General features: G+C 39.1%; 1 protein-coding gene across 1 annotated transcript; it reads left to right on the top strand.

Moving 5' to 3' along the window:
• The first annotated feature begins 3,714 nt into the window (after positions 1-3,714).
• HPS1 (Hermansky-Pudlak syndrome 1 protein) lies at positions 3,715-22,238 on the top strand. Its single transcript, XM_065236889.1, has 7 exons — positions 3,715-4,128; positions 4,203-4,346; positions 11,680-11,792; positions 11,870-12,791; positions 12,882-12,992; positions 21,562-21,770; positions 21,872-22,238. Exons 1-7 carry the CDS (start codon positions 4,006-4,008, stop codon positions 22,047-22,049), a joined length of 1,800 nt encoding a protein of 599 aa, XP_065092961.1. The 5' UTR covers positions 3,715-4,005; the 3' UTR covers positions 22,050-22,238.
• The last annotated feature ends 2,293 nt before the right edge of the window (positions 22,239-24,531 follow it).

Raw genomic sequence — 24,531 nt, 5'->3', positions numbered from 1 at the left:
GGTGGGAGTAGCCTTCCTTTCCGGCAATTCTGACGAGGCTGCTGAAAATCAAAACACATCAATTAGGAAAATCGGAACCAAGCAAACTCTTCGAAAATTTCATCATCTTACCTCCAAATCCCGCAGCTGGAGGATCCTTCCAATCCTTCCACTTCATAGCGTCACCACGAATGTCTCCATCTTATTATTTGTATCTTACAGAAGGGAAACAAGCGCACCGGTGGATGAAAATGTGGAAAAGTTCAAGAAACTGCTGCTGCTCATGCTAATTCTCATAGCTGGTTTTGTTTGTTTGTTTCGCATGTCCAATTTGGCGGGAAACACAGGTCCAGTACTGTCAAACACATCGCAAGGAAGAGATTTTTTGACAATTTTACAACTTTTATTCTAAAAAATAGACTTTTAAAATTACAAGCCGAAAGTGAAAGAAACACTTTTAAATCAAAAAAATTATTTTACATTTGAAAAATTTCATAGTTGAAACTACGAAATTTGGGAAACTTTTAATTTGATCATGCATTATTCTTAAAACAACAATTTTTGTTTTTTGTGTGTACCAGGGGTTGAAACAGTTGACTCATGCTCTACCATGCTACCATCGTCTCTCTCACAAAACACAAACGGTAGAATACCATTAGAGCAAAAATAAAATCCGACAGTGAGCATGCATAAGGGCGTATATGCGATGATCGATTCTCTTCATCGATTTTCTCTTTGCATTGCTGCAACTAAGTGAAACAATTTTCTAGAATTTGTTCAATGCAGAGTTTTAACAGGTTGTATTGGCTATCAAAAGCAACAGCAAACGCACCGAGAATCGTTAAATCTAGTGAGCTATTAACAAAAGAGAAAATCGACGAAGAGAATCGATCATCGCGTTTACGCCCTCATGGCCCTCATGCATGCTCACTGTCGAATTATCAAATAACTATCATATGACATGTGTGATTGCGTTCTAATTTCTCAAGTTGGTGTAAATTAAACTATTTCTGATCAGAAATGTTATAACTAGGACATCATTGCTTGCTATTTTCAGAATTCACATAAGCACAACATCAGCAGCTCTTATTATGAGAAAAACTAAAACCGTCACTACATTCGTGACGGTCTTCGGCGGCAGTGTCATAAAGGGTGATACGGTCAAAATTTGGTCAATATCAACTTAACGTATTTCTTTCAATTTTGCATTTAAAAAACCTGAACACCCCTCATTTTGAAGGTGTGTGTGTGTAGAATGTTGCTCCTATTTTGATTTTGGAATTCACTCTTCAGTTGTCAAAATGCCGTCCAAGCAAGAAGAGCAGCGTATCAAAATTTTGCTCGCGCATCGCGAAAATCCGAGCTACTCGCACGCAAAGTTGGCAAAATCGCTAAAAGTTGCCAAATCAACCGTTACAAATGTAATTAAAGTGTTTGGGGAACGTTTGTCGACAGCCAGGAAGTCTGGATCGGGGGGAAATCGAAAACCGGAAGCCGCTGAGACGACAAAGAGAGTTGCCGGTAGTTTCAAGCGAAACCCTAACCTCTCTCTCCGAGATGCCGCAAATAAGCTGGGTGTATCGTCTACAACCGTGCATCGAGCCAAAAAACGAGCCGGACTATCGACTTACAAGAAGGTAGTGACTCCAAATCGCGATGATAAACAAAATACGACGGCCAAAGCGCGATCCCGGAGGCTGTACACGACGATGCTGACGAAGTTTGACTGCGTGGTAATGGACGACGAAACCTACGTCAAAGCCGACTACAAGCAGCTTCCGGGACAGGAGTTTTATACGGCAAAAGGAAGGGGAAAGGTAGCAGATGTTTTCAAGCACATGAAACTGTCAAAGTTCGCAAAGAAATATCTGGTTTGGCAAGCCATCTGTACCTGTGGCTTGAAAAGCAGCATTTTCATAGCTTCCGGGACTGTCAACCAAGAAATTTACGTGAAAGAGTGTTTGAATAAACGTCTGCTGCCTTTCCTGAAGAAACACGGTTGTTCCGTACTGTTTTGGCCGGATTTGGCATCTTGCCATTACGGTAAAAAGGCCATGGAGTGGTACGCCGCCAACAACGTGCAGGTGGTTCCCAAGGACAAGAACCCTCCCAACACGCCAGAGCTCCGCCCAATTGAGAAATACTGGGCTATTGTCAAGCGGAACCTAAAGAAGACCAAAAAAACTGCTAAGGGCGAGCAGCAGTTCAAGGCAAACTGGCTTTCTGCGGCGAAGAAGGTGGACAAGGTGGCTGTACAAAATCTGATGGCAGGGGTCAAGCGTAAGGCCCGGCAATTCGGATTTGGAAAAGCGGAAGCCTAACTGAATATTTTTCCTGAATTTTATACTAATTGAACTTGAAAAAGAAATTTAATTTGATTTTTTTAATAAACGATTTCACCGATTTACACGCGTTTTCCCTTGACCAAATTTTGACCGTATCACCCTTTATGACAGACAAGCTTGCAAATGCTCATTACAGCTAAAATGCTATTTTTCGGATGTATAAAGCTATGAAATATTTTAATGATAATTATAATTTACAAGATGTAAGTAGAGCAGGTAAAATGTGAGTATGACACATAAATCCTGTCAATTTAGCTTTTAGAGGGTCACAATAGCTATTAACTGTAACGATGAGCAACGCGATGAGCGAGCAATCAGCGATCCTAAAATCTCTAGTTGTGACCTGCCGAAAGCAAAATTGTCAAATTTTTATGTGTCATGTCATACACAAACTTTATCAAATATTCTTGCTTCTTACAAATAAAAAAAACATTATAGTGTCTCATAGTTTCATAATTACGAAAAATAGCGTTTTAGCTGTAATGAGCAATTGCATGCCTGATGACAGAGCCTGTCATATGACATTTTAGTTTGGTACTGTACTATACTATAGCTTGTTTTGCAAATTTCGGAGGCAAAGGCAGTCGATTATCACAGAAAATGTGTCGACTACCGTGACCGCTTACAAGCCTGGTTACTTCAGTAATGACCCGATTTTGTCAGCCCCCTTTTTGAAAATCTTTTCTAATATTCTACGAAACCCATGCGCTTTTTCAGTGGTTTCATTGTATACCTTAAACATCCTTCTTGAAGATGAATGAGAAAGATTTGACATTACTGTATAGCGTTTTTTTTTTTGTTTTAAGACAACTTTCGCGCTATTTAAGTCATTTTGGCATTTTAGCACCATTTGTCTTAGGGTTTCAGGCCATTTTGTGAGTTTCATTTGGTGTTTTTTTAAGCATATTAACTCTCTTGAACATTACCATTATCCACTTTGAAGTTTTCTTAACGACATTTTGGTGATTGTATGCAATTTGTAAGGTTATTTTGTATTTTGTAAGGTTATTTTGGTCTTACAATAGTGGTGTTTGGACAAATTTGTTTTGAAACTCAAAGAGATGGAAGGTATTTCAGATCATCAATTTTAACTTAAAAATGTACTTGACATTTTTTTGTAAATAAATTAACTAAACAACCAAACTTTCCATTCCCACCGCATCGCATCAAAGGTTTGCTCCCTTGCACGAAAGCTTGTAGCTTGTACGACAGCTGAACATGCCTACCTCTGGTTGACACGATACGACGTCTAAGTACCAACGAGTTTAGCTCTTATCACTAGGTACGTAGAAATTATGAAGGGACGCCTTGTTGGTGTGCGTTTCGTCCGGGTGCATGTTTACGAATGTGCGCTTGAAAGCAAAAAGTCCACAGAAAAGCTATAAACCGCTACTTATCAGCATCGCTGCCGTAATACATAGAGGATAGGGGTACATGTCCCTTCGGTAGCAGTAGCTGTCAAGATCAGTTTTGTCCTTGTTGCTTTCGTGACGCACGGCAGCGGTTACAATGTGTATAAATGGTGGTTAAGCGCAAACGTGAGCAAACTCTCTAAAGAACAGCCAGACGAAGCCATCAGAGGTGCGAGGGAGTGTTTCTTCGCAGGAAAGAAAATTGTCTTGTGTAAATTTGTTAATTTTGGTAGGTTTTCATTGGAAATTTTCTGTTACCGAGTGCCAAAATGGAAGGTGTGCTAATATTTGATCAGAATAATGATTTGATATATCAAAACTTTAACGATGCAATGCGTGCCAAAATGTGCAAACATGCAATCGATCTTGGGTTGATGGAGAACGAAAAAAGGGTAAGTAAACACAATGAATGAGTGATGGACGTGTTTGAACACAACTGTTAGTAAGTGTTTATTTTCGATTTTAGGATCCGCGGAAGGATCTAGACAACAATGTATTGATTCAAATCTTCAGCCCTTTGGTAGCCTCCCAGAGAATTATGATGTGCCAATTTGATAATGCTTATACGTCGGTGCAGATGGAGAGCAACTTGAACTTAGTCTTCGATGAGGTAAGACCAAGGTTTAGAAGCCTTAAAAGTGTAGAACGCATGTGGCTGCCGTCGTCTTAGGGAATTTGGAATTGAGGTAGTTGTTGGTGGTTTTGTGTTTTGTTTTCGAACCAGAACCGGATTGCTCTGGAAGTGCAATGTGGGCTGAATACACACTTTCATTTGATAATCGAAATGTCTACAACGTGTGTAGACTCTACTGGAGATAATAATATTTGCCGTGTACTTGTATTTAAGGTAGCATTTCTGTGGTTAATTTTGACGTGAGATATCCAGTTTCAATTGTTTCTGCGTAGTAAATACTTATGCTTGGTTCACATAGAATCTCATTTCATCAAATTGTCTGCCTCCAGATTGGTTTGACATCTTCTTCGTCTTGGTCACTATGGGGCGATTTAAATATGACATCCATATTTTTTCAATTTTTTTACCTCACCTTCCCCCCTTCGTGTCACCAGGGTGACCACTGAAGTTCCTTTATAAAATTCCCGCATCTTTCTCGAGTTTTCCTATAAATCTCAATTATTTCTCGATTAAAGAAGTGAACAGGTGTAAACATTCTTCTGGTCGACATTTGTAAAACATAAGTTGCAACGGACTATTTTTGCTTAAAGCAGAAAGTACATCTCAACTAAATAGTTCGCTTGATATATTCAATTACAACCACTTGGTCATTTCTATACAGTACTATACCTGAATTCTAAGCCATGTTTAAAAGATACAAATGTAAATTAAATATTCGCTAGGGATACATAATAGAAAATTGATTTTAAATATTGCTGCGAATACTCAGTAATGAACAAATGATAAAATCAAAAATTAATCTATTAATCTATTAAGAATATTATAAAATTCTCGAGGAATTTTAACCTATATATTTTGCTTCATATTTTTAGAGTCTCTGAATATCTCTGTTTTTCCCGGTTTTCCAGATTTAAATCTCAAAAATTTGCCGCGAAACGAAACTATTCGGGTCATTGATGTATACTCAAATTGCAACCAAGTTTAGTGCAACTTGTTTCAAATTTTTGCACTCAGTCTAAATCAGGACAAAATCGAAAAAATGAAAATCGCGTGTAAAACATAATTGATATTCTAGAATATACCGTAGAACCCCCTTAGTTTGAGTGGCTAATTAAGCCGGTAACCGCGAGTCAGTCCCATCTGCATTTAGCAAATTTGAGTTAGAATCATTGTTGCTAAATTAGACGCTGAAAACAAACCCTCAATTTTTTTTCCGCTCAGACAAAAATAAATAAAAATGATTAATTTTTAAAGATCTAATACCACTAGGATGACAATATTATATCTTGAGAATGGTATTTTTTATGTCTACTGGCATGAGTGAAACAAATATCTGAGGGATCATTTTAAGCGCTGGAACAGCGAATCGAAATGCATAACGCGACCAAAGATAAAGGCAATACGCTTGCTACTACTACCGCGATAAAATCTTTGTTTTTAATATAGCTTGATCGGAGTTGTAGAAGAATTATGATATATTGCTTGCCTGCTTTGTTGCAATATACACGGTTTAGGGCATAGCTTGATCGGAATCGAGAAAGACATAACAACAGCTTGTCATCAATTTGGTCGTTTCCTTCTACCGGCCCGAGCGAGCTTAAGGCAGTTTGTCATTTTGAGATGTTTTTGATTACTTGCGCTTAGTTTGGTGCTTAATGTGCAATATTCAGATTATATTTTTATACCTTTTAAGATATGCTAAAAAAAGCAAGTTGGTTTAAGAAAATTCAAAACCAATATCAAGTCAAATGCCATAATGAAAAGTAACCGCAAGTCAGTCTCATGAAATAATAATAATAATTTCATAAAATAGTTCACAAAACTATGTTTTTAGGCTTGTTTATTAAGTAATAAGGATGGTTGTTAACATTTGGTAAAAAAAACATTTCCGCTAAGCGTATTTGAAGCTTTTCTATAAATTTACTTCTGTTCTGGCAAAGCAGTCCAGTACGATTTACCTTAGAAAGTTTGTTTACAAATGCTTTTGTGCCGTTATCAAATGTTATGCCTGATATAATTCATTGATTCGCTTCCATCGACAGTATTGCCAATCAATACGAAACTAACGATTTTAAACTGGCTCACTACTTGACTAGCATATTGGTCCCAAGTAAACGACTAACGTACTCCATTCTAGTCGGAATTCTAGTACTACACTATGTTTGTTTTGATTAGCTATGAAAGTTTGACAAATAAAATTAGAGGTTCGTGGTTTTTCCTATGTTTCGAGGGGTGATTCGATTAGCTTGAGACCGAAAAGAGTAGTAGAGCTGAGCCAAAAAGATGAGCACGTTTCTTCGGGACCTTCTAGTCTTAGAGTTACCTCTATGGTATTGCTGTGTTAAGAGAGCTCGAAACTTCCTCCATTGAAAATAATATAAAGTCTGTTCTAGTTAGTATTTGGCCGCTTCTTGTTTAATTACTGTAGCGCCTCTAGTTGTCGCAGTAAAAAACTATTGACAGCGTTTTGATCCGGAAGGATTGTTTATTAAGTAGTGAAAATTTCATAAGGATTCATATATTTGTTCAAAAGTTATCGATTTTACTAGTTTAGGCAAATTCAATAGTTTTATGCACTAGTAGTAGCTAAGTTATTCAGTCGAGTTAAATAAGCCCGGCACTTCCCTAATCGTCTACAATGGCTTTAGAGCTGTGTGTAACGATGACTATCGATTCAACAATTGTTTTGACGTTCCTTCTCATGGCTTGTCACTTGTCATCCATGACAGATCGATCGGATGCGGCCTGCTGGAAACCGTGTCGATCTACAAAAGCAGCGTCGCTGCATCGAGGGGTGTTGTCGTCACATACCCCGCCCATAAAGCTAGGTGTTGTTTCAGATTTGCTGGAGGCTCCATAGGTTTACACAATTCTCCGACGTCTAACGCTTGGCGAACTCTTCCATCACGTCCTTTGATGACTTTCTCCACCCGTACACGATCCATTGGCTTCCCCCAGTCCCATTCACCACAAGGGGCCTCCCTTAGCTCAGTCGGTAAAGGCGCAGCTACAAAGCAAGACCATGCTGGAGGTGACTGGGTTCGATTCCCGGTCCGGTCTAGGAATTTTTCGGGTTGGAAAATTTCTCGACCCCCTGGGCATAGAGTATGATTGTACTTGCCACACAATTATACTAATGCAAAAATGGTAGCAGGCATCGAAAGCTCTCAATTAATAACTGTGGAAGTGCATCTAGAACACTAAGTTGAGAGCACGCAATAAGCTAATATGCCATAAGCAATAAGCTTGAAATGCGAAGAAGAAGAAGATTCACCACAAGGACTAGATTGGTCAGCCAAGCAGGCCTGGAAACAGTGTCGATCTACAGAAGCAGCATCGCTGCATCGAGGGGTGTTGTCGTCACAACGGCAGTAGAAATTGTAACTGACCTTAGGAACGTTTTCTGTTCTGAGATAGTACTATCCCAAGTAACATTTTAAGTTTTATGAAATACTACAAAGCAACTATAAAACAACATTCATAAACTCTGGTCAAGGCAGGTTTGGTCATTAATGCATCCACCAAAATCTCATTAAGACTAGAATATGTCTAGTTGGCCCACCCTGGAGAAGGTTCTCAAGGGTGTATTCTCGAAGCTCTTGAAGATTGATTTACTGCAAAAGGTTGTATGACAAACGCATTGAGAACCATTTGAAAGCAACAACAAAAGCTATTTAGCAACAATAAAAACCCTTTCCGAACCATTTCCCCTAGCCGCTTGCTAAATCCACTAGGAAAGCATTAATCAAGATAGAAAAGGATTTATGAATCCGATCTTATCAAAATAATTAAAATAGAAACTGATGGTATAAAAATCTTTTTCAATATTCAAATTTATTACAATAGTTCTCATTAAGTGGCCTAGTTCTAAGTGTCTTATTAATTACGTCCGCCCTCGTAAAACGTTGATTTGACTAATTATTTAACATTGAAATAAAAAAACATATTCCTACCTCGATCTGAGGCCGAGATTTTTTTATGATTTTCGCATTCAAATGTTTGCTCATTGCTAAATTTACATAGTAATATCCAAGGAACTATAGATTGAAAATCGAAGATTGTAAAAAACAGGCAAACTAATTGTAACATGGCGGATGCATAAAAGTTGATTTTCATGGGTCATTTGCGAGGGGTGCGACACATCTAAATCTCGATATTAAATAATCGAAGAATCTCACACTAGCGAATCAACCTACGAAAAATCTTTTTTTATTTCTTGTATCTAAACCCATCTACTCGCTTTGTTTTCCACCTTTTTGCAGGAAATCTTAAAAATCGCAATCAATCGTGTTTCTATCTATTCAGCGCGAGTGCATCTCACAACAGCAAATCAAAAAATTTCCTGCATCTTAGATAGAGTCGCTCCCCTCGGTCATTTGTGAAAAAGTTGTTTTGCTTTCAAGAAATCCTGAACAAATTCATAAGGTTTTAAAATAGCTTTTATGAAGAAAGCTTGCAGCCTGAATTGTATTTATCTAAGCCATTTAGCTTGATCCTAACCCGTTCAGATTTATGGCAGCATTTATGGAGGCAAAGTTGCCTGCAAAAAGTTAAACGTCAAAGTTTGTTTATCTTTCGATATTTAGTTGCGCTGTGCGATCCAGGGTTCTTCCAGGCAGTTTTTTCCCAATGGATTGGGAGCAGTTACTCAGATAGTTTGCGATACTGTTTTGCAACATTTCGCATTTCGAGCCGAAAAAGATCCCCTTCTTCCGGATGGTTACAGAAGTGCACCATCCAACGATGCAGGGATGTATGCTTGAATGAAATTTTTGAAGAGTTGATTATTTCGCCGAATAAAATCGCTGCTATGGATCGGAAACCAGCTAATCTCCGCTAACTAACAGTTTCAGTGGTTTGCTGTTGGTTGTTATTTCGATTGTCATCTTCATCTATTCGCAAGATCTGAAGAAGGCAGGTATGTTTTTCAACTTTCGACAATGTTTTATGAATTCGAGGGCCCGCTCACTTTACTCTTCTCCGCCAGATGGTCAGTCGTTGATGATGTGCTGGTTCTTCTAAAGAAGTAAATTTTGCTGAAATCGACTTGAATTGTTCATCCTACTTCGTCTATCCTTCGAGATTTCCTTGTCATAAATTTGGCTTTTATTAATTTGAGGAACCATCTTTTAAGCTCAATTTGTAAACAGAGTAATTGGGGAGTTTATGATGCACTTTAAAAAGCCTAAAAAGCAACAATAAATGCTTTTTGCTCTAATGCAAAACCTATTGGTTTTATGGTTGCTTTTATAATGATAGAACACGTTTATAAAGTATTTAATCAAGCCATTAATAAACAATTGCTAATAACGTTTATGCTTGAATTACAGAACAGTTTTAAGGAGGGATTGAGAACTGTTTTAAATTTATTTTTAAAAAAAGACAGTTTTTGACTTTCTTGCCAGACTATAAAAGGTTTTTAAAACAGCAAAATGCTGAATTACTAAGCAGGAATGTGTTACACTTCGAAATGCTGTATTTATACTAAATGGTTTGTTTATTGCCGTTATAAAACCATCATAAATCAGAGTGCATGCCAAATGGTTACTGAATTGTTACTTGAGTAATAGACTTTTTTGACGTTTAATCATCTTTCTCTATCTAGCACACATGAATGGACGGTTTGTTTTCCCACTAATCTGTTTCTCTCTTGCTCGCACTCGTTCGCTTTAAATGGCACAGTAGTGTGCGCCGATTAAACGTCAAAAAGCTCAATACATTGCTTTTTTCTGTCAAGCCGGATGGCAAATAAAGTCTATTGGGCGAGTGCTCACGTATGTATGTAATGCGAAATACTTTAATAGAAGGAATTTATATGTGCGTTTACTGAATCTCTCTTTGTCTTACTGAAAAAAATTCTATCATATAGACAATTGTAAAACGATCAAATTATACACTTTTTACCTGCAATTCTCATTGTACCCGATTGTGTTCAAATAAAAATTCCGGCAAACTTCCATACGCTCGATGTTAGCAACCATTAAATACATAGCTTTTTAGCTTCTTCCGCTTCTCCAGAATGAAATGGTCTTTAACTCGTCGTTTCAATGGAGCCAACTGCACTGTTTCTCTAAAAAAAAACTCAGCCTGGCCAGAAGAATCCAAATCCCAGCATCGACCATGAATTTGAGTCCTGTCGTCCTTACCAATGTTTTTTTCACGCATCCTTTCCTACAACATTTTTGCAATCCGTTTTCCCATTTTTTATAGATAGGACTAACTTGTGGTTAGCGGCAGGGCAATTAAATTGAACTTCTCGATTATTTTTTCGAAGAGACGTATCAGCTTTTGTAAACAATGCATTTGATCGTCGGTTTGGCGTAGCTGCTAGCTCGCCCACGCATGCTGACACTATCATATGACATGTGAAATTTTCCCTTACCTGTTAGAGGTGTTAATATGCGTGGACGAGCTACCAGTTACGCCAAACCGATGATCAAATGCATTGTTTACAAAAGCTGATAAGTTCGTTCGAAAAAGTAATCGAGATTTGTTTAACTGGTACCCCTAACAGGGTAATGGCAAATGGGTACCAGTTAAACACATTCTAAATGGGCGCCGTTTAATTGCCATTTTAGCTATTCATACTAACGGGGTTCTACGGTTTCTACTAGAAGGGTTTAGTATAAGAGAGGAGCGGACTGGCTGCTTTTGAGCCAAACGAACTGTCAAGCCAGAGCAAATCGAGCAACGCCTATCTTGATGGCATTTGCAGTGTTGCTAGAAACCACATAGGCATAGGTTGCCAAGGCAGTTTGTTTTGAATCCGCTCCTCTCTTACACTAGACCCTCTCTAGTTTTTACCATTCACTCTGAAAAATCGTCACATCCGATTTTCACGTAACTTTTACCGGAATTGCACGTAGTCGAACAAAATTAAGCTTCGTTTATCTACGTAATTATTTAGGTAAATAAGACCTGACGTACTGCTTACGTGAAATCGGGGTGAAAACTACTAGAAAACTGGTAACTTTTACGTGATACTCCGTTTTGTTTATAATGCGTTTCACGTAATTTGTACGAGAATTTTGAATGAGAATAATGGAACTTATATGTAGAAGCAGTGAATATTATGAAATTTAATCGGGCATACCTAAATTCCACATGTTTAAATTAATACTTATATCTACTCATAAAATTGCAAATTATTGACTACTTCAAGATCTAAACTCCTTGACGATTTGGAGAACTTTTGATATCACGTTTCTCCTGCTGTGGTCACTTTGTTTTACATTTGTTTATTTCGAAACGCTTTAATCAGTAATTGAGCCAATAACATTTAACTTCATCCAATATTTCATGTTTGCAGTTTTTGGGATATTTATTTATACAAATAAGCACCAAGGAAGTGGATCATATCAAACGGGAACTTGGTGTTTGCATCTGTCTTCTGAAGCACATTTGTGGACCAAACATATACATGTAAGTAGTCATTGCGATAGCTTCTGATAGGCTTCTATAACAATTAAATAATTAATTTTCCGATTTATATTTGACAGAATCAAAAACAACATTAAAAAATCGCAACTTCTATCTAGTTTGATCAGCACTTATCGGCAAATGTATCTGGGAAACCAGGGAATCCTAGTGGAAGCTATCGAGCAACTCCTCGTCAATGCCGATGTGAAGAATACCGTAGTGTCGTCCCTGCAGGCTGCTACAGAAAAGCTCAAACAGGATCCACACTCGCAACGAAGTCATTCCATAATGTTCGTTGGCAATAAGTTCCTTTCACTGTACAGCAGCCGACAGGCTCAGGAGCTATCCCCCGCCGATATGCTGTTTCTGAACATCTTCTGTCAAACCCTGGATCGCGGAGAGCACTCCAAACGCATTGAATCGCACGTGGTATTCCTTCAGGGATGCTCTAATCAGACGACCTCCGGATGTATTCCGCACATCGTGCATGTTTGCAAGCTGTTTGATGACGTATTTTTGGTTTTGTTGATCGAACATGGTAATATTGCTTTGTCGGGAAACTTGTACGACGTGTTTTTTGCCCTACATAAACTGCAAAATATCCAAATGCAAATGGATGTCGATAATCTAAGATCCGCGTTCGATAGTTTGGAAACGTATGTGAAACATACGATGGATTCTTTGAAGAAAATCAAACACAACAGTCCTGAAGCAGATGAGGCTGTCAGAGTTTTATCCTTGAAGTGGGATAATCTCCGCAAACGATACGCAGAATACTTCAAAGCAGCCGACAGCGCTCTACTGGTGAAAGTCGAAAGCAATATGCCGATGTTTGTGGAAGCGGTGAAGGAAGTTTTCAAGCTGCTCTGCGCAGAGTGCAGTACCCTGGAGCACGGATTGCAACGGGTTACCGATATAGCCGATATGGTCCAGGAGAAGCTGACGGAGGTGTTCAACTTTCTGCAAATCAAATCGCAGAAGAACTTCTGCATGGGATCATATCCTTTTCTGAAAGGTTTTGTTTTATGTTTGAATCATAACTGTAGCGATAATTACTATTGAGTTTTCCTTAACATACGGTCATATACATATTTAGAAGATTTTCCAGGCCTGGTACATTTTATACACATAGACAGAAATAATGGAAGGATCGTGGCTCCTGGACTAGACATGGAAGAAGCTACAAACGTGCTCAAAGAAAGGGTAAGTAAAATAAACGAACAGAAAGAAAACCATGTACAGGGTGAGGTTCAGGTTTGGAAAATCATTTACATTAATTTTATGCATTCATTTACATTCATTTCCCTCTAACTTTTCTAGCTACAACTTTCAAATTTGTATTTCTTATGCATGAAGATCTAGAGCGGGCAGAACATGTGTTCTATTCACTCTGATTCATCCTGCATAAGAGATATAGGTTCGAGTTCGTTGTAAAATTTGTAGTTAATATTAAAACCTACAAAATCCTCATACACCTCTTTACGGAATTCTATTGATGAAGGCAAATGAATGTAAATGAATAATAGGAATGAATGTAAATGATTTTCCATGCCTGGTGAGGCTATTTAAGTAACTCACAATCAGGGCTGTCATCTGATCACTCAATGCGCGCAATGTACTGATTTTCTGAAATAAACAAAGTGAGAATCAAGCAAACACAAAGTTTGCTTCACTTTCACCCTGCCAAAGTGTAAAGCAGCGGAGAAGAGAAGACAGACACATACCCAGAAATAACGAAAGCTCAATGTGTAGCCATCGCTCCGAAGGCGTCCGAGCGTCACTCAGTGTAGGGTTGCAAATAGGAAACCTAGCAAAAAGACAAAATTATTCTTCGTTATGCCCTTCTTCATCTCCTATGCATGCAGTCGTGGTAAGCAAAGTCTGCAAAGAATTCAAAGAAGACATTAGCGCTTGTTGTATTATATTCGCTCCCTGCGCCGCACGGAGTGTACCCCTCATTGTGCGGATCGCTTTCTCACACATTAGTTGGAAAAGAGTGTCCGAAGTAAATGAGAGAACTACACACTCTTTGTCGAGTGTTGTGAGATGCATACACAAAGTTGCTTTGCCAACGCTGTGAGGTGCATTCCAGCCCTACTCACAATAAAACCAACCGGTCAACACTCGGTCTCCATAGAATCATCACTCATCGTTTAAGACATGTTAAGCACTCACATTGGTGGAAAACTGACAGCACAGCGAACAAAAAACAATTGATAAGTTGTTAATCGAGTAATTAAAAAATGGGACACCTCTGATTTTGGGTGTGATTGTTTTGGTTAAAAAAGCGCAAAATTTCAACTCTATCGAGAGGGCAGCATAACCACAAAACACCTTGCATACGGGGGGGTCTTGATTGGATCAAAGGGACCGTGAAAGAGGACACTTAAAGAGAATGTTTCTTCTCCTGACTGTTTTATCTTAATATTGTTTTTTGATAAAACGGTCAATGCTTTCAAAGAAGGATGTATTTATCTTAAGCTCTTACTATTCAGAAGTTAGGAAAAGGGACAAAGATGAATATTTCGACAGCTATTTTAAATTGTATTACAATTTTCTATTTTTTCTATGTTAAAAACGACAAATCATTTTTTTAATCCTGCGGGTTAAAATTACTTAGTAATACTTTAAAAATAAAATTAGCAAATCAAAACCATTATTTTTTTTGTTTTTGCAAGATGTTTTCAAATTTGGTTTGTTTCGACCACATAAAATAACATTTTAATGATCCTCTTGTCTTTATATTTACGTCATCTCTCAAGAATCGATGAATTTACGCGAAACTGCACCAGTGTATGCGACACCTAGGTTTGAAATCCAAAACCACAAAAGCGATGATGTACTAAAAAATATTCCATACGATTTGACAGGTAGCGAAACGTCATTATCATTTTCACATCATTTCCATCTGCTGGTCGACCGTCACGTAAATTTATCAATAAGAAAATTCCAATAAAATAGGATATGTACTAAAATTACTCAAGATTACCTTGTTATCTTGAATACCAAGTTAATTGCCTGGTTTGAAAATAACATTAATCGGCATTCCTACACTAACCTGAAACAATTACAGCTAAACCTACCCACCATTGCGCTGCGCTTAATCTGACACCTGTCATTTGTCCGATATTGCACAGTTGGTAATTTGGACACAAAACCCACTTGTGCCTTGATGACGAATGTGAATGATTTGGAAATGAGGTTATCTTAAAAATTGTGGAAGAAAACATTCTGGTGCACACAACATTGTGAATGCCGAGATTTGCACCACTGAGCTGCAGATAAATGACTTTTACAGAGATGAGATCTCAGCCAAAGTGACGTTTGCTGAATTCTGGAAATTGTTTATCTACTTTACCGCACTGGTTGATGTGGTATGTGTTCTGCTAAATTATATAGAGTTACAGTTTCAATAACCAATCTCAAACGCACCATAAATCATTGGATTATTGTTACCGATTCGTAAAATCAGTTATCGTCTGAACTAATTTCAGCCAGACTAACTAAAAAAACACAGTCAATCTGAGTAGCTACGCATTTTTCCTAGCTTTACGGAACATGTCGTCATAACATGTCGGATAACTTAAAAAGGCTTTGAGCATTGACACAGAGAAAAGGAATCACATCGCTCAGTTGAATATGAAGTCTAACCCTAGATATGATGATTCAAAGTAGGCTATATTTTGAAAACATAATATCCAATGAAATAATTTAAAGTTAGTTTCGAATGAAGTTGCTGCTTTTATTTTTGAATGATTTTTTTTTTCTTTTCAAAATGCTGTTTTGGTATTGATGCGTTCCTTATTTCCTAAAATAGCTTCATGTTGTCGACATAAGGCTTGTTTCAGAAGTTGTGACAGACCATGTATTATTGGTACAGTTTAAAACCGGAAAAACTCACTAACGACGACTCTTGTTCTGTACGTTATATAGGATGTCCCAGAAAGTATAAGCACACTTTTAACTCACCGCCATTTCTGCTCCGATGTTCATCGATGTGTGTTGTTGTTTACTTATTTCTCAACAAGTTTGTGTGCGAAAAGTGCATTTTTTTTAAACAAAATCATCAAAAGGCGAGGCATTTCCCCGGAAAAGCGCAAACAGATCATGAACAAATAGTATACTATTCCCAACCTATCACTAAGGATGTTAGACCGCCACCCGAAAGTTCGGTGAAGAAGTTATTTTCGAGAACACACCGAAATCTGGCCGTAAACCGGGACCAGTGGACCGAAAACTGAACCGGAAGATCTCCCAAGCTTTCGTCAATAAGTGTCTCTGTTCGAGATTTGGCCAAACACCTGAGTAACGTCCAAGAGTAACGTCAAACGTGCCAAGGCAAGAAACGGGCTGAACACGTTCAAGAAGCAGAAGAAGCCGAAGAAACCGAAACGGAGTCAGAAACAAGCCGCATCCGTCAAATCGTGTGTGTTATCATGGACGATGAAACATACGTCAAATTTAACTACAGGACGCTTCCCGGAAACCAATACTACAAAGTTCGTGATGGTCAGAAAATTGACGATGCGGATAAGTCAATTTTTACCGAAACATTTGGTAAAGAAGGCCATGGTTTGGCAATCGATATGTGAGAGTGGCAATTGACAACTTTGTGACGAAGGAGACGATGAACACTGAAATTTACGTTCATGAGTGTTTGAATCGGCGTCTGCGGCTCATGATCCGTCAACATGATGGCCCAGTGCCAAAAGAGATGAATCCTCCGAATTGTCCGGAGGCCCGGCCAATCGAAACTTTATGGGCCCTGTTGGGGAACTGGATGATTGGCTCCTTCGACTGGGTGGATCCTCAACACTCGGCCTCTTCGAATGAGTTAAGGGCAGTAATCCATAGGTTCTTCCGTAAAATCACTACACTCGCGGCTTAATTAAAACACTCTATTTAACAAATGCTAACTTAACCTATTTGCTTCTAAAATACCACTGGTCATCCACAGACCAACGATCGATGATGTGCGGGGCCAGCCGTTGGGACAGGGCTCTCTCTCTTAAGACTGGCTCAACTCCCACGAGCATATTCACCACTGCGTTTAGAATACGCAGTGACTCCTACAATCTCCCTTACAGCCTAGCATCTCACTCCGTATCGGCTACTCTTATTGTAGGTAGATACGAGGGGTTGTTGTTTATCATTTCAGTCTTCCTACTAGTTTCTGCTCTGACTTGTCTACTGGATGGATGATCGGCAGAACAATAGGAAGCGGTCGCAGTTATATCCAATGGACATCAGGGTTGTAGTTTAAAGGGAGCGGAGATGTCACTCCTCAACAGGCCCTTTCAAAGGGATATCTACAGCAAATCTTTAAGGCAGCGAATTCAATCGAAGAATTTGGAAAAGACTGGAGAAAATGGTCAAAATTATCGCCAAGGGATATGTGCAGAAGCTCTTGGGCAGGGTCAGATCAAAAGTTTGCTCCTTGGCATAATATTGAAGATCGTTTTTTTTTTGGCAAGGAGGAAACCTTCATCGTTTCATCCATTGTTTTTGGCCATCGTGCCACCGCTTGACGACTGGGCGCACAGTCGCGGTGACACGGTATGTGGGATTCTTACCGCACTAAAACCTCCTGGGACGCCTTGCCCTTTTCCCCCGGAACCACTTGTCGTATTACCAACAATCAATACGAAACTAACAATTTTAAATTGGCTCACTATTTGACTAGCCTATTGGTCCCAAGCAAACGATTAACGTACCCCATTCTAGTCGAAATTCTACTACTACACAATGTTTGTTTTGATTCGCTATGAAATTTTGACATATAAAATAAGGGATAAGTGGATTTTCCTATGTTTCGAGGGGTGAATCGATTAGCTTTCGACCGAAGATAGTACCAGAGCTGAGCCTAAAAGTTGAGCACGTCAATTCGGGACCTTCTAGTCTTAGAGTTACCTCTATGGTATTACTTCGGAGGGGGGCGTGCATTACGCACCTCACTTTACCTCAGCTAATTGGCGCTTCCAGTTGCTGATCGTCTCTCCAATTTGTGAGCCATTTAGCTCCCAGCGTCACGGTTATCCCCGGTGGTGTATTCAGCCTACTCTGACGGAGAGTTCTCCCGGCTTCGGCTTTCAGTTCGCACTACATTACTACTTTCTAGTTGGTCTTCTCGCCATTTTCGCTGCAGCGCTGACATGATCTGCGTTACTGCTCTGCTGACGGTGTTAAAGGTGCCCTCCTCTCGACACATTTCTTCGACGACATTCTCCGTGCTAAGGGCGAGCATATCCTCTCGCACAGCATCAAATCTAGGACATTCGAAGACCACATGCTCTGGTGATTCTTCTACATTCACACACTCCGGACAGAAGGGTGACGTTGTGTGTCCGAACCGATGCAGGTACTTCCTGAAGCAGCCATGACCAGACAAGAACTGCGTCAAGTGGAAGTTGACTTCTCCATGCTTCCTGTTCACCCAGGTCCAAAGAATCGGTATTAGTCTGTGTGCACATCTACCGTTCTCTACTGCATCCCACTCCTGCTGCCACTTAGCCATCGACACCGTTCTCACCATTATTCGTACTCCTCTGGTTTTTCTCGTCATATAGCACCCGTAGTCCTCGGCCAAGGTGATGCCGATTGGGATCATACCGGCGATAACGCATACTGCCTCCATCGAAATGGTTCTGTACGCACTCACGACTCGCATGGCCAGGAGCCGGAACGTACTGCTCAATTTCCTTTGGTTCTGCTTCGTTTTCAGCGCTTCAATCCAGGCTGGACCTCCGTACCTTAGTATCGATGAGGACACACTAGCCAAAAGACGCCTCTTGCTGCTGATTGGACCAGAATTGTTCGGCATGATTCTGGCTATTGCGTTGATGATCTTCGCGGCCTTCTCGCAAGCATATTCGATGTGGCTGTTAAAGCTTAGCCGGTCGTCGATCATCACTCCCAGATATTTCAGCACGCGCTTCGAAACAATGGTGTGCTCTCCAACGGTGATTTCTGCCCGCTGCACTGCTTTGCAGTTACTGACCAACATCACTTCTGTTTTGTGGTGGGCTATCTGCAGCTTCGCTCCTTGCATCCAGTTACCAATCGTATCTATCGCCTCGGTTGCCAGCATTTCCACTTCTTCCAGCGTCTCACCGGTTACCGTCAAGACGACATCGTCCGCAAAGCCAACGATCTCAACTCCTTTGGGAAGCTTGAGCGTCAGCACGCCATTGTACATTCCGTTCCACAGCGTGGGACCTAGAATGGAGCCTTGTAGGACTTTCGCCGTGATTCTAAGCGATTTCTGCCCCGTGTCTGTCGCGTAGACCAGGACCCGGTTCTGGAAGTAACTACTTAGAATCCTGCAGAGGTAGTCTGGAACCCTTATTCTATCCAGCTTTCCACGCTCGGTAATGGCGTCCAGTATGGTATCAATAAATGTGTCATTCACTGTGGTTTTGACATTAACTGGAGGTTCGCATTGTCACCCCTCTCTTTCCCACTCCAAGGAACAGAGGAAAATGGAACAACATGCGCCCTCCAGTTAGTGTCAAAAACCACAGTGAAGGATATATTTATTCATACCTACAGGACGCCATTGCCGAGTGTGGAAAGCTGGATAGAGTGCCTTGGCGATGGCCTCCCAGCTGGCGCTATTGAATGCATTCTTCACAACAATCGTAATCACGGCGCAGTATCGATTTCCTCTCCGCTTCTGTTTGGAAGCTTTCTTGGCTCTGTCAATAACTGTCCGAATTGCATCCACCGTCGATCTCCCGTTCCGGATTCCAAACTGCCTCTCCGACAATCCGTGTTCACTCTCCGTGCATTTCGTTAGCCTGTTCAGGATGATCCTCTCCAAGAGCTTTCCGACAGTATCCAGCAAGCATATTGGCCTATACGATGCAGGATCCCCCGGCGGTTTTCCGGGCTTCGGCAACAGCACAAGCTTTTGTACCTTCCACCTATTAGGGAACTGACCCTCGTCCAGACATTTCTGCTGCACCATCCTGAACATGTCCGGGAACGTCTTGATTGCCGCCTTCAACGCCACGTTGGGAATTCCATCCGAGCTTTATTCGCCTTCAACCCTTTCGCTGCTATGAGTTCCTTGTTGGAGACTTGTTCAACGTTGTCTTCATCTTCCTCGCCAAAGATTAAAGGTCTGGCGAACACATATCGTAGTCGCCCCTCGGTGTCAATTTGGTAAACAAAGCAAATGTGCATGAGCTATGCCCGACTATCTTGTGACGACAGTACCTAGTTGTTCGTTTTTTCGTTTCTCATAGGCAGTTGAAATGCGATGTTACGCGAAGTTTTGCAGCTACACTGTCAACAGGAAAGATAAAAACTGTTTAAATAGTTCTTTGCGCTGAACAAACATTTCTCAGATTATATACAATTTGTGAAAGATGAAAAAGCTAATGTTCTCGATACTTTTCAAAGTTCCTGAATACCATGATATTCAATCTAAGCTTATCAATTAATTATTTTCATATCGTTTGAAAAACATGCAGAAGTTAAAAAGTAAGAAAAGATGATTCAATAGCAAATCTGTGATGATGTAAGATTTTTCCAGTTGATAATTTTGTTTGTTTTGATTAGATAATTGATAAGCACTAAATAATAAATAAAACCCAGAAAATACGCATTTCTCTCATAATCATGAAGTTATTTCCATCAAAAATAACGATTGATTTTTCACACAGATTTCAATGCCTCCTAACCGTTTCCTTCTTAAAGTAACCGTAAAAACTGGTTCGATTTGACAGTTCAAATTGGTTCGATAATCATTACGTCTTCGTCAGACCTAGATTATACATAGTGTCGGAAGTAGTGTACTGTATTCGCACATTGATGCGCTATACAGCGCACTACTTTCGATACTATGTATAACGCACAGAACGAGATTAAAATCGAATGCACTAGTGGGGTTTTTCGGTTTCCAACTGTACCGAAAATATTAGGTATAGAAAACAATAAAATATCAAAAATATACCACGTCATTTATGGATGATCCCTAAGTGTATACAGCTTTTTAATATAAATTAAATGAAGAGGTTCGTTAAAAGTATGCAGTGAAAACCATATTCTAATGCATTTTTTATTTCAAGTTACAAGTGTCCATCATCACAGTGTACGTCTTTACCGACTTTGTAAACACTTTGTGCCAATCAGACGTTGTAGTTTAATTTTATACCTGAGCCTGACCTAACCTAAGGAATGAGCATATAGTTAGGAACAGATGATTTTGATACTGATGACGTCTGTACATTCTAGACGAAATACGGGTATCTTTCATCAAAACAAACCTAACTAAGTGGAATTAAGTTCTAAAGACAAGCTATTTTTACTTGCAACTTACGAACCTTCAATTGTGTTCACCTCATCCCTGATAATCTCTCCTATCCCATACAATTCATGATGCTCGTAGCTGACAATCCGGCGTCAGTTACAATTGTTATTTAATTGTGAACATGAAAATCATCAAGTCAACAACAATCAGAATGCATTCACAGCAAAGAAACATACGTTTGCAACACGTGCCTTTCCATTAGGCTCGAGTAATAAGAGGGAAATTATCAACACTTGATACACTCTCTTGGGCGTCAAGAGGGCATCGCGTGAGAGTGACCCTACTTGGCACAACATCCACAGCATTATTGATGTGCTTCTTTTCCGTGTTGTATTATTCATCCAGTGGGTAAATCCGGAATCTTATCACTTTCTAGGGTGAATAAATCGCACACTTGTGGTTCGATTGCGAGCGACGACCCAAAATTTTTCTATTTTCATCAACCTTGTGCCTTTCCAGATTTGGTCCATGGTAGAACTTTCGCGAACCTATCTACACAAAGGTCACATGTCGATGATCTGGAAGGACGTTACATTCAGCTATGGTTATTTCCTATGGTTCGAGGACGCCAATGGGACTGCTTTGAAGCCGAAAGAATTCCCAGATTTTTCTGCAATATCGACGAAACCGCAACTGATTGCCGGAATTCTATCGGGAGACTACTATCAGTAAGTGTATTTTGAGTTTTATTTAATCCACAATCGGTTTTTGGTTTTGCCGGAATTTTGATTATCGTAACATTTAATTGTGCCTTTGTTTTGTTCTGTAGGCGCATGATAGAAACATGCTTTCCGAGGACTCAAGCTAGTAAGATTCGCTGCTACGAGCTATATTGCGTTCATCTGGGATTGGTTACACCAACGAATGTGCTGGAGCACTGCAGACGGCTAGCTGTTACGATTACCGATCTTACAGGGTGCGTTGGGAATCCGATAGATTTGTTGTAAATCTCTTGTCATGCCCTTTTCTACATTTCGATCATGCCTATCTAATTTTCCTTACCAACACTTTTTGTATGGAAAATTCATATCGAACGAAATGCAGAATCGGGATGCGTAGGTATAGGTAGGGGAAATAACTCTAATGTTGGCCTATGGATCTAAGATTGGGCCCATCGCTAAAATCTGCTGGGTTAGGCAAAAATGTGCGTCTATCTTGAAAAACTGTCGCATTAATGGCCCTTCGCTCATTTTCAACTTCTATTCAATTTTCATACTGCCGTACTCTAACGGAACTATCCACCTACCCTCTTCTAAAAAGATCATTCTCTAGCTAATAAATCATCACACTAAAGCTTCATGTTAGCATTTCCAACCAACTCTGAAAATCGTTAACTTCGCGTATGAAGTAACAAAAAAAAAAACACTTTGAATGCTATTTATCAATTTTATCTAGATGAACGCGTTATTGGGACGATACTAATGGATATTTTTGGTCGCTATTGAAAATTTAGTCGATTGCTGAATTACCATTATATATGGGCCCAAATTAGGGGCATTTAGGCCGACATTACATTAATTTCCCCTTTATAGTTTATAGGCAACTGCATAGTGAATCCGGAAGTTTTCAGCTAATTGGTTTTGATATCTCGATCAGAATTTATGCGTGTAATTAATATTAACTCATACTGATGTGATATAGTGGGATCCATTGATACAGTTCATTTTGAAGAAACCACATTTTAAAGAATTCACCTATTGGTGACCATAAGAATAATGTTGGCTGTATTATTGATAACTAACAGGACGATTTATTAAAAGGTGTTATGCCGCCAAGATGTTTTTTTTATAAACTCACAAGATTGCAATGCATTGCATCGTGGAAAATTTAATGAAATCAGGTTTGGAATGTTTAAAAAAGTTCATTGATCCATGTTGTCTTTTTTGCACTTCATTTACCCCCGGATTGATTTCACTTCATTTCTTTCTTATGTGTCGATAAGATTAAGATTTCGGGTCATTTGGTCGAATGTCAATTGACCGAATGGGTCATTTGACCGAATAATGATAATTTTGAAAAAAACTTCTCATGAGTAAAAGAATGAAAAATCTGCAATTATATTTTGTATTAAGAGATAGATGGTCAAATTCTTAAAATTATTAAATTCAAATTTTCCGAACGGGATAAGTTTTTTATTAAAATTAGAATTTTTATTAAAATTTGAAAAAAAAAACTTCTCATGGTAAAAAGAAGGAACCAATCTCCTAAAAGAATTACTTTTAATAATAACTTTTGAATCTTTCTTCTCACAATTTCCAACTTCATTCGCATTATCAAAATTCGGGAAAATTGCCCATGTTTATAAGATGGAAACATCTCCTAAGAATATTAATTTCTGATTTCTCATTATTTTCTTAATGCTGTCCTTCACCACTTGTCGTTCAATTTGCACTCTAGCTGGAGGAACTTGAACTACTAAATTGAAAATTTCCTTAAAGAGGTGTAGAAATTTCAGCAGAAATAGAACAGACTGTAATGCAAAAAAGGAACACCATGTTTATGAGTCGTTAATCACCAGTACAATACAATACATCATTTTGAAAATTTTACAAACTTCAGAGTCCCGGTAAACTTAAGAACTGTGAAAAGTCAAGGATCTTGAAAAAGGGCTTTTAATAAAGGGTGTCCACAGTAAAATTGCATCAATTAGAAGTACTCGCCAAAAATAAGTCTCTCAACCGTCATGCAATTTTCAGGGAATGTAATACTATACATAAGCTTGGTATACGTATTTTTATTTCACTCTATTTCTCCACCAAATCCAAATGCCCGAGCTTTCTTCTTAATTCCACCCATTCGGTTTTGTACAACGGTTGAATAAACATTTTTTCTGCTTTCAACCATGATTTCAACATTTCCTGCTCCGTAGTGACAACTTTAGGATGCTTACGGAGTTCCCCAAGGAACAATTCAAGCTGAACAGTAAGAACAGAAGCTGATTATTGGTTAAGGTGTACAAAGCTGATTAACAGCAGGCTGAATATATAGTTGATTAGTAGTGCGTGAAGCTAACTTTTTCCCATATTTCAACCTCAATAAGTTAGCTGATCTAAAGATTGAACAAGCCTTATTTTAGCTTAACACTACTTCACAAATCAGCAATGCACTTCAAATATTTTGATAGCCTGATTTGTTAAATGTAGTCACAGTCACTCGTTGCATTTCCGGCATTTTAGTTCTTCTAAATTTACTGCCTACCTTTCTAATCCCAAGCAGCAGCAGCAGCAGCAGTAGAGACAAGGTAGAAGAGCTTTTTAGGAATAGCTCCAGGTGGTATTATTATTTATTTTGTACTGAATTTTCAGACAGAATTCCAAAAATATAACTCAATTATGGTGCTAAAACAGCTTCCACATGACGATCTAAATAAATTGCGCACTTGTGTCCACATTGTGTTAACTACACTTGAAAATGAGAGGAATTTTTTAC

This window comes from Ochlerotatus camptorhynchus, unplaced genomic scaffold (assembly GCF_037179485.1).
Source record: "Ochlerotatus camptorhynchus isolate MF236.1 unplaced genomic scaffold, CSIRO-AGI_Acam_v1.1 ptg000041l, whole genome shotgun sequence".
Taxonomy (NCBI): Eukaryota; Metazoa; Arthropoda; class Insecta; order Diptera; family Culicidae; genus Ochlerotatus; species Ochlerotatus camptorhynchus.
The sequence above is the reverse complement of the archived record's forward strand: the minus strand, read 5'-3'. Positions and strand labels throughout refer to the sequence as shown.